This window comes from Lipotes vexillifer, unplaced genomic scaffold (assembly GCF_000442215.2).
Source record: "Lipotes vexillifer unplaced genomic scaffold, Lipotes_vexillifer_v1.1 scaffold1268, whole genome shotgun sequence".
Classification (NCBI taxonomy): domain Eukaryota; kingdom Metazoa; phylum Chordata; class Mammalia; order Artiodactyla; family Lipotidae; genus Lipotes; species Lipotes vexillifer.
Genome location: NW_006789000.1, coordinates 199003 through 210181, shown reverse-complemented (window position 1 = coordinate 210181; position 11179 = coordinate 199003). Strand labels below are relative to the sequence as shown.

The 11179-nt window shown below is 38.9% G+C and overlaps 1 protein-coding gene across 1 annotated transcript in view; it reads left to right on the top strand.

Annotated features, from left to right (window-relative positions):
- The first annotated feature begins 385 nt into the window (after positions 1–385).
- BMS1 (BMS1 ribosome biogenesis factor) overlaps positions 386–11179 on the top strand; it is a 45076-nt gene continuing 34282 nt past the window's right edge. The window contains exons 1-8 of the mRNA XM_007461902.1: positions 386–561; positions 1290–1480; positions 2707–2786; positions 6232–6420; positions 7058–7200; positions 7926–8047; positions 8359–8552; positions 9616–9749. Coding sequence (XP_007461964.1) covers positions 386–561; positions 1290–1480; positions 2707–2786; positions 6232–6420; positions 7058–7200; positions 7926–8047; positions 8359–8552; positions 9616–9749 — 1229 coding nt within the window. The remainder of the gene's footprint in view (positions 562–1289; positions 1481–2706; positions 2787–6231; positions 6421–7057; positions 7201–7925; positions 8048–8358; positions 8553–9615; positions 9750–11179) is intronic.

Here is an 11179-nt window from a genome sequence, read left to right as displayed (position 1 = left end):
GTGGGCTCTAGGCATGCCAGCTTCAGTAGTTGTGGCACGAGGGCTCAGTAGTTGTGGCTCGCGAGCTCTAGAGCTCAGGTTCAGTAGTTGTGGCGCCCGCGCTGCTCCGCGGCGCGTGGGATCTTCCCAGATCAGGGCTCGAACCCGTGTCCCCTGCATTGGCAGGCGGATTCTTAACCACTGCGCCACCAGGGAAGTGCCAAAAGTCGGGATAATATTAAGCAGTTTCCACGCCTGTTGGGTAAACACATATATATCTCTTCGTAAAGAAGTAAATGAAATTTACTGTGTTTCTCTGGGTGTTTTCTGGATTGTAAAATGCTTCCCCTGCCCCCACCCCACTCATTGTAGGTTAGAGTTAGTTGTGGATTGGTAAAAAGCTACTATGGAGACTAAGGACCAGAAGAAACATAGAAGGAAAAACAGTGGGCCCAAAGCTGAAAAGAAGAAGAAGCGTCATCTGCGGGATCTCCAACTTGGAGATGAGGAAGATGCCCGGAAGCGAAACCCCAAAGCATTTGCAGTCCAGTCTGCTGTGCGGATGGCGAGATCCTTTCACAGGTATGTTTAGCTGGAGTCTAGTGGTCCTTCCAATTATTCTTTTTAAGTAGTAGGAGCCTCTCCAGAGGTTTGGATTCACGAGTCTGTTCCAACTCTGAAGGACATCGAGATGCAAGTCATATTTCTTTTACTGAAATGTGAGAAGTCTTTGCTGCGGACGTCACTTTGCCTCCAGCATCTGGACACTGATTGGGTTCTTTTGTCCAAGAGAAAAAGAGTTTTTCTTTATAGAATTTGTTTTGTTTGTAAGCTTTAAACAATCTCTATGGTAACAGGTGTGCTTGTGTTATTTTCTGGATATGTTTCATATAGTTGGAGTATGTAGTATTAAACAGCTTTATTTAATGGGTCCTTAGTATATGTACTTTAAAGGCAGTGTACTTTAAACATTATTGAATTAACTTCTCCTAGTAGGAGAGCCAAATTTAACCCAATAGCCTCTGCTTTTATTTATTATGGTACACTGCCTCCATGTTTGCCTCTTGTTTTCTTTTTAAACTATTAAAGTCAACTAATAAGGCAATCAGATTTAAGGTGTGTATAGTTTTCAGCTCTGCTACTGTGTTGTATATATTTACTCAAGTGGTTATTTGGCTTGGTGCCAGAAGTTAACAAGTTGATTGTATTCACATATTGTCTGTTATGCCCTCTTTAAAGTTTGTGCTTCTAGGGATGATGTCTTCTATATTTTGAAAGTGAATTTACTTTTTTTTTTTTTAAACAAATAGGACTCAGGATTTGAAGACAAAAAAGCATCATATTCCAGTGGTTGATCGAACTCCACTAGAGCCCCCACCAATAGTGGTAGTGGTGATGGGGCCTCCAAAAGTTGGAAAGAGCACTTTGATCCAGTGCCTCATTCGGAACTTTACCAGGCAGAAGCTGACAGAGATCAGAGGCCCTGTAACAATCGTGTCAGGTAGGAGGTGCTGTCACAGACTGACATGGCACGTGTTGTCATCTATGGAACATGCATGTCTTTGTTTAACATTTTCTTCACTGGTAAATGGTAAAGTAATATTGTCACTCCATGTTACTGCTCTTGTACTTTTATTAAGGTAGCTGTAGCTTCAGAAAAGGATAGATTCCCAGAGATAATAATGGTGTGGATGTATACCTTATTGTAACTGTTGTATAGATTTGCCAGCTGTGCTCCTCTGAAAGGCTTGGCAGGCCTGGGCAGGCTGGCTTGGTTATGATGAGCGCCTTCATTTAACAGATAGTGAGTACCTGCTATGTACCAGGTGCACCTGTTTGCCCTCCTGAAGCCACATTCTTATGGAAGTGAGGGAGTTTTTCCTTTCTTTTTCCTGTGTGAACTTGTCTGCTCTGGGAAATGGTTATGTTTCTAAAGTCTGAGGGAGGATGAAACAAATTCCCAGATGGCAGTGGTAGAATCTGAAATCTCTTCTCATAGTAATAATATAGTTGGATTGAGGCTTTTCTTTTTCTTTAAGGCATTCCCATGATTTTGACTGATTTCTTTTAGCTTAATTTAGAAATAATGATTGCTCCATGAACATTCTGTTGCATTAGGTTTGAGGGTTTTTTCACTGTAGTGAGAACTGGGGAAGCTTTGATAGAGATAGAAGCTTTGGCCCACTGCTGAACAGCAGGATCACAGCCATCATGAAGCCTACTTCTCTGCCCATTCCAGTTGGAATTTTACCTATTTGAGCACTTGATTCCTATGGGTAGGCTTTTGATATTATTTTAAAATTAGAGAACATAACAAGAAAACTAAGTTACTTTATTTGATATTTACTTTATTTGATCAGTTTTCTCCTATAAAAATGAACTTCTGGCATACTCTTGTGAATGTACAAGGTGCTTTACTAGATGCAATTAAAAATAATAATTAGGGCTTCCCTGGTGGCGCAGTGGTTGAGAGTCCGCCTGCCAATGCAGGGGATGCGGGTTCGTGCCCCGGTCTGGGAAGATCCCACGTACCGCGGAGCGGCTGGGCCCATGAGCCATGGCCGCTGAGCCTGCGCATCCAGAGCCTGTGCTCCGCAACGGAAGAGGCCACAACGGTGAGAGGCCCACGTACCACAAAATAATAATAACAATAATAATAATAATTAGAGCTAACAGATTTTTTTCCAAGGCTTTTTAAAAGTAAAATTTTCATCTTTTCACTTATAGGTAAAAAGCGCAGACTCACCATTATTGAATGTGGATGTGACATTAACATGATGATTGATCTGGCTAAAGTAGCAGATTTGGTAAGTCATTGGGGGCAGCATGGGTTTCTGATGGGGATTTACAGCAATGTGATAGGTTATTTATCCCATGTTGAAGGGAAGAAAGATTTAAGATTATTAAAAAAATGATGAGTATCATCAGGGATACAAAAGATGTGTTTGAATTGATGATGACAATAATTGTTATAGTAAAAATAGAATGTGCGTAATGAAATGTATTCTGAAATCTAAAAGTAGACCGTAGGTCAGAGAAAACATTTAATGAATGTAGCTAATAAAAGCTCATTAAGATATGCATACATACATACAAGTTTATAATAGTACCATTTCTTGGACCCTTACTAGGCACTGTGCTAACAGCTTTCTACAAATTTAGCTCATCTAATCCCCCAGTATGCCTTAGAGGTAAGTAGGTGTTATCTCTAGTTTACGTATGATGAAATCGAGGCTCCCAGAAGTTAAGCAATTTTTCTGAGGATGAGAATTCTGCTCTTGATGGCGCCAGAAACTCTGTTCTTAATGATTATGATAAAATATGGATATTTTTACCATATTGGGTAAAAAATCTCATGGATTACCCTTGAGAAGTTGTCAGAGTTTATAATAGAAAATCTATACTGCACTCAGCATCTGGAAATTGTACAGCCTTGATTGCATTTACAGGAATGTTAATGTCTGTTAATTACCTTTAAAACTAGCAAAAATAGGACTTCCCTGGTGGTGCAGTGGTTGAGAGTTTGCCTGCCGATGCAGGGAACACGGGTTCGTGCCCCGGTCCGGGAAGATCCCACATGCCGCGGAGCAGCTATGCCCGTGAGCCATGGCCGCTGAGCATGCGCGTCCAGAGCCTGTGCTCCGCAACGGGAGAGGCCACAACAGTGAGAGGCCCATGTACCGCAAAAAAAAAAAAAAAAAAAAACTAGCAAAAATAAGCCAAAAAGGAAAAAAAAAATTAAACCGTATTGATTAGGAAGGGGGGGGTAACGGATACCCCCCTTGGTTTTTTTTTTTTTTTTTTTTTTATTTAACACCTCTGAAGAGCTGTTTGGGACAGAGAGCTACAGATTTTACCCTTTGACTCAGGAAGTCTCCTAAAACTAAAATAAAAAGTAATTTAATATAGATGTTACAGTTGTACCATCTTAATATCAGAAAATAAGTACCATTCAAATTTTGAATATGTAATGCTGCCATTAATAAAAATAAGTGTGTTATTGCCAACACAAAATAGTATAAACATTAAATCTTGTGTACTTGAAATGATTGAAATAGTTCAGCATGTCATTAGTTTCTCTTTTATGTAACATATATTGTATACTAAACTTAAAAGCATACACATATTAAGAAAGATACCTTTCATATACATCTTTTTAAGATTTAAAAAGGAACACATGCATTTGGTAAGATATTCAAACTGTGCTACAGGTTATGCACGATGCATGATTTTGCTTTCCTTGCTCTGACCCCTAGTCTCTCAGTCCCCTCAGCAGTATTTTCCAGATACGTATATACACATACAACCCTTTTAAAGCACACACTGTTTATCATACACAGTGTTCTGTGCTTTGCTTTTTTTCACTTATTATGTCTTGGAGGTGTAAAATAAGCACTGAGTTCAACCTCATTATTTTTAAGTATTCTGTTGTATGTACCATTATTTATTTAGCCTAGCTTAATGTTTTTTTTTATTTTTGCTTTTTAAATTTTTGGCTGCAATGGGTCTTTGTTGCTGTGTGCGGGCTTTCTCTAGTTGCGGCGAGTGGGGGCTACTCTTGGTTGTGGTGTGCGGGCCTCTCATTGCGGTGGCTTCTCCTGTTGCGGAGCATGGGCTCCAGGCGCGTGGGATCTAGAGCACAGGCTCAGTAGTTGTGGCGCACGGGCCCAGTTGCTCCACGGCATGTGGGGTTTTCCCGGACCAGGGCTCGAACCCATGTCCCCTGCGTTGGCAGGCAGATTCGTAACCACTGCACCACCAGGGAAGTCCAGCCTAGCTTAATGTTGATTGCTCTGTTCTGGGTCATAAAGCTTCCTAAATCACAGCGAAAGCACATAGTACATGGATTCGTGCGTGTGTGTGTGTGCACGTGCACATGTATGAACATTGGAGGAGTAATAGAGGCTTTACTTATCTTTAGTTGACAAAGACTGTCAGCTCAGGGACTGTTTGCCACCCACCTCTTCTTCTGACTCTACAACCGATTGCTTGCAACTTGTCACGCCATGGTATCAAATGGGGTGTAGGAATACTCCACAGCCAGCCCACACAGCTATGCTTCCTCACAGTGCTCAGTGGTCCATCTTCATGTATTTTGTGGTTTAGGATTATGAATATTCCCTAGTTTAATCAAAGATTAAGTTTTTCTGTTTTTTTTAAAATTATTTTTAGTTAGCTACAGAAAGATGAGGACAGAGATGTCTTAAGTCTCTAGGAATCAACTATGAAATTGTTTGTTTTGCATGTTTGAAGAGTATAAATTTTAAAAATCGGTCTTATGTACTTATATTTTCTTACAGATTACCATTCATGACTATCCTTTGACTTAGTTCTGAACTGGTAGACTTTTTTAGTTTCTGAGCAATTTCATGTTACCAATTAACTTCTAAGGTAGAGCTTTCTTACTACATACTTCCCAGTGGAAAACTTTTTTTCCCCTGAGGAGATTGAAACAAAAATGTTTGGCTTTCTCCATGTTTTTGATGTTTTTCATTGATTACCACTTCCTCCCATTCTTTTGGATATCAGAGATCTGTTATTTGGTTTCCTTGTTAGAGATCTGTTATTTGGCTTAAGAACACCTTACAAAAAACTTTATTTCTTGGGCTTCCCTGGTGGTGCAGTGTTTGGGAGTCCACCTGCCGATGCAGGGGACGTGGGTTCGTGCCTCGGTCTGGGAAGATCCCACATGCCGCGGAGTGGCTGGGCCCATGAGCCATGGCCGCTGAGCCTGCACATCCGGAGCCTGTGCTCCGCAACGGGAGAGGCCACAACAGTGAAAGGCCCGTGTACTACAAAAAACAAACAAAAAAACTTTATTTCTTGAAGTGAGGACTTTTCAGGTAAGGGCCAAATTAGATCCGGCCCTTTCTGAGTTATTTCTCATATATGCACATTCTTGAAATATGGTTGAGACTGTGTCAAGGTTGCCTTTTAGAGCAAGTCAAAGGATAGTGTTTTCTCTATCATGGTGATTCCCTAAATAATCATTTGATTTAGTCTAGAGCAGGAGTTGGTGAACTTTTTCTATAAAGGGCCAGATAGTAGATATTTTAGGCTTTGTAGGTCCCAGTTTCTATTGCAATCACTGAACTGCGGTTGTAGCACAAATGTAAATAAGTCAACCTGGCTGCGTTCCAATAGAACTTTAGTTATAAAACAAGTGATGGGCCAGATTTGGCTCATGAGCCATAGTTTGGTGATGGTCTGTTTTGGGTAGCCTCCTTGAGAAATTGTGTCTTCTGTTTTTAGGTTCTGATGCTTATAGATGCCAGCTTTGGGTTTGAAATGGAAACATTTGAGTTCCTAAACATCTGTCAAGTACATGGCTTTCCTAAAATTATGGGCGTTCTCACTCACCTAGATTCCTTTAAGTATAATAAGCAACTGAAGAAGACAAAGAAGCGACTAAAACACAGGTTCTGGACAGAAGTCTACCCGGTAGGAAGCGAATTAGTTATTGAATACTAACACTCTAATCCTTTAAAAATAGAATGAGTGGGAGAGATTAACAAACATCTTTACAGGATCACCTCCTTAGTTTCCTTAATATATCTGTTCATAGTCCCTAGAATATTTCCTTGAGATAGTCTTTATTCCGGACCTCTTGATGTGTCTCATTTGTCTCTGCATCCCCCAGCACCAGGCAGTGTCTGGCTCTAAGTATTTTGGATTTGTGATTTAATAAAATTTGTCCAAAGTTTTTCCTTGTTACAGGACCAGGAGCTATAGCGCACACATACTGCCACTCCTTCCTCTCCCCCATACTACTGTGTTGTGTCCCATTGGTCATAAAATTTTTTCTGTGCCCAGGAGCCTCACTGTTCCTTATGTATCCATACTCCAGATAGATGCCACTGCTTGACTTGAAACTAAATATATTTGCAGTTCTGTCCATACAAAGCCCTAAAAAGATGAGTCCTGAAAGAAGCCAGAGAAGTTCTGGAAGCATTGGCACAGTGGGTCACTAGAAGTGTCCCTTTCTTAGGATTGCTTCTTATTTAACGGCCTTTATTTTGGTACAGTGTTGACAAGAATTTCATTGAAATTTAATTTTTTTGTTTTTCTTAATATTTAGGGTGCCAAGCTATTTTACCTTTCTGGAATGGTACACGGAGAATATCAAAACCAAGAAATTCACAATCTGGGCCGTTTTATTACAGTTATGAAGTTTAGGCCTCTTACATGGCAGACTTCTCACCCATATATCCTGGCAGACAGGTAAAAAGTGAATGCAAACTTTTTCTTCCTGACGCATATGTTTCAAAGCTAAAAAGTTTGGAAAAGAACAATAATAGAGCTTATTTTGTCTTATTATTGAATAGTGGAGAGAAAGTACTTGATGGAAAATATCTACTTTTTTTGTATCATTACTTAAACATGCTGTGGCTTCAGGAGTAAAGTATGAAATGTTTAGAAAAATGTGAGGATTCTGAAGCATTTAAGGCTACAGGATGTGGGCCCCATCCTGCTTTTTTATCCTTAATTTTCAGTGATGCTGCCTTTGGACTGTGGTGCTCCAGTCACTCAGATGTGCCCTGTGCTTTCCTTCCTTTATGCTTTTTTCATATATTTTGTCAGCCTAGAATACCCTTTCTCCACCTGCCAAAATCCAAGCCACACTAAAAAATCCGGGTCAAAGCTTAATCTTCCATAAATGGTTTTTCTGGATATGTTCTCTACTTTTCCTCAACTCCAGGGCCATGTCGTCTCCCATTTTTGGTGTCTTGCTTGTGGAATGTGTATCCTGTAGAGCCTGAGAGAGATGCAGTCATGTGTTTGCCCCTTTGCCCCTGGTAGATGGTGAACTCTGCTTCCTTATTTCTGTACTTTTCTAAACAATATGTGTAGTGGATTACTGAATGTGATGAATCACTGAAATATGAAGAGAGGTACAAGAACTCTGACATTTATTTCTGCCATATAATTGGGTTTTATTTTTCTAGGATGGAAGATTTGACAAACCCAGAAGATATTCGAACAAATATCAAGTGTGACCGAAAGGTGTCTGTTTATGGTTATCTAAGAGGAGGACACTTGAAAAATAAAAGCCAAATTCACATACCAGGTATCCTTTTGTTGTAAAATGTACTATATTTGTAAAACTCTTGGGATGACTTCATTTCTCAGGAAAACTGAAAAATGGCCACACAAGATAGAGCCATCTTCCTGGAGGTTTTAAGAGTTAACTCAGCTCTGCATTGGCCACCCAAGGTGTTGAGTTGACCAAATTTTCTCTGCTCTGATGGTGTTTAGCTAAAGAGATACAGTGCTAGTGTCAAACCGTGCCCTTGCTGTGGTTGAAGACTTCCGACTGTGGGCCATTTCTGCCACCAGTCACTTGTCAGCTGAAGCCATCTTCCTGTGTCTGTCTTCCAGGTGTAGGAGATTTTGCTGTGAGTGACGTCAGTTTCCTCCCAGACCCCTGTGCACTTCCTGAACAACAAAAGAAGCGTTGTTTAAATGAGAAGGAGAAGTTGGTGTATGCACCTTTCTCTGGAGTTGGTGGTGTGCTGTATGACAAAGATGCGGTCTATGTCGACCTTGGGGGCAGCCATGGCTTCCAGGAATCGGTGAGAGGGAAGTCACGGGAAGTTATGTAGTCACCTTTTATTTACTGAAGCTTTTTATTTTTAGTCATATTTATGATAAATGCCACAGTGCATATTATAAATGTTCAAAATACTTTAATTGCATCAAGGAGAAAGTAAAAGTCACATCCTCCATACCTTCCTGCTGCTGAGACACACAGGGGATCCCATGTCCCCAGTGTGAGCTTTGGAAACAGTTTGGTGTCTGTACTTCGCATTTCTCATCATATAAAATCAATATGTTTTCTAGCTCTCTTTGGTCATTTTTTTCTGTTTTTCTCTAAACATATACATGTTTATTTAGATTATATATCTAAATTATTATATATTATTTGCAGATACCATATATATGGTATTTGTATGTGTGTTAGAGAGAAACAGTATTTGTTATATGGATCCAACTGTAAATGCTTTTGCAACTTTTTGATGGCACCTAAGAATATGTGAATCTGTTTTTCCCCTGTTAGTATTCATAGAACTGCTTCAGTTTTTTCATAGCTGTGTAGTATTTCATCGTATAGATAAACTTTGTTTACTGAACCAATCCTTGGAGGGCTATGGGGCTCAGTCCCAGTTTCCCCTGGTTTGAGCAGTACTGTAGTGAGTGCCTTCACACATGCAGCTTTGCCCACTGGGAGGGGTCTTTTTATGCAGTAAATTCCTTGAAGTGCAATTTTTGTATCAAAGGTAACAGATTTTTAAAAAATAGACTCCAGATTTTTATTTCTTTGACTGTTCTGAAATGGGATTTTTCTGTAAATGCTTTCTGTAGCATTGGCAACACAGTATTTAGGTTATCAGACTGTATACTCCATGCACTTTGGAAAAGTTTAATGAGGACAGAGATCAATTTTAGGCCTTGCTGTAAGAATTCTTCTTTTTCTTCCTCTTCTTTTTTTTTTTTTTTTTTTTTGAGGCAGTAAGAAAGGTTCTCAGGAACTGTGTTTAAGGTAATTTTGAGAAACTGATTGAAACCAGTGTGTTTTTCTTCAGAATGCTTGTGCATTCCTCACTTTCCCTTTCTTGGTGGCCTTGACAGGAGGAGGTGAGGCCCACCCATGAACTGGTCCAGAGTCTCATTTCCACCCATTCAACTATTGATGCCAAGATGGCTTCAAGTAGAGTGACACTGTTTTCTGATTCCAAACCACTGGTGTCAGAGGATATAGATAATCAGGGGTAAGTGTGCTGTTTTTGTGTTCTTAAAAAAAAATTATATTACATAAGGTTATATCATACATCATTCTGCCATCATAAAACGTTTTGGTGGGGTTTATTCCAGGTTGTTTAGTTTTGCTTTTTGCTTTGTACATGCTTGTATTTCTGAGGGCTCTTTACTTATGTGACATTACATGGAAGTATTTTCTTGAAATCATATGAAGGATTCAGTTTTTTAACAAAGTCAGAATATTCCTTAAATTTCACAAAACCTTTTCCATAGGTTGCTTTTGTTTCTTAGGAGTCCTGAGGCCACTTGGCTTTATTTTAACGGCCAAAATAACAAGCAGAGTCAGGGAGCTTTTTCAGATTGCTGTCCAAAAGCCACATACCTTGTCTCTAAAATTTTTACTTAGATTGTGTTGTAATATCTCCTGTGGCTTAATTTCCACTAATATAGGGCTTATGTGAATTATTATCAGCCTGGGTTGGGAATTTGTATATTTATACATAGTGGATATTTTGGTTTTATTGTAGTGATTTATGACTGCCAATAAAAATTAGTCTGAAAATGATTGAGATCATCTAATTTATCATTTATTATAAGTATATACAAAAGCAGGAAAAAGTTTTTGGAAAAAAATCATCTGCTGCCCTCTAACTAGCAGATGGTATAGCATGGTAATTAAGTGGAGTGGGCCTACTAGTTTGAGGAAATCAATTAATTTCCTAATATCTCACAGGAGTTGTGATGATTAAACACAATAGTGCACATAAGCTACTTATCATGGTGCCTGACAGATAAGAAGTATCACTAAAAGATCCCTGTTATTACGATCATTATTATTAGCTCTTTTCATTTTTGAGCATTCCTGTAATTATCCTTGTGTACATGGATACTCTAACATAGTTACAGTTATAACACAGGTAAAATTTTTATATCTATATTGTGAACATTTCCTTTTTCTATATAGTTTCTTATATATAGTCATCATTTTGTTATTATTGATGTATTCAAACTTATCCATTCTCTTTTAGTACAATTTTTAGTATTTTTCTAATTGTTTTTTTTACAGTTTTATATAATACTGTTGCATTAAATAGCTTGATAGTTTTTTATTTCATCCCATATTTTTGGCATCTTGATGATTCTTCTTTATCAAGCATTGCATTGGTGATTTCAAAATGGGAATATTCTTAGTCAGTTATTCCTTCTCCATTCGTTAGCTGGCATTCTTTAACAAAGAGCTTTCACCCCTTTATTTTAGTATCACTGTTGACGAATGGAGTTTTAAAAAAATATTTGTTATTATCCCATTACTATCATTAGTCTTTGTGATGCTTATATTGTCCCTTCAGTCTGTCTTCTGTGTCCTTTTGGCGTGTCCCTGTTAGTGCTTGAGCACTTTTTGCTTTCTGACAGCAGGATGTTCCAGGCTTATTTTGTACTT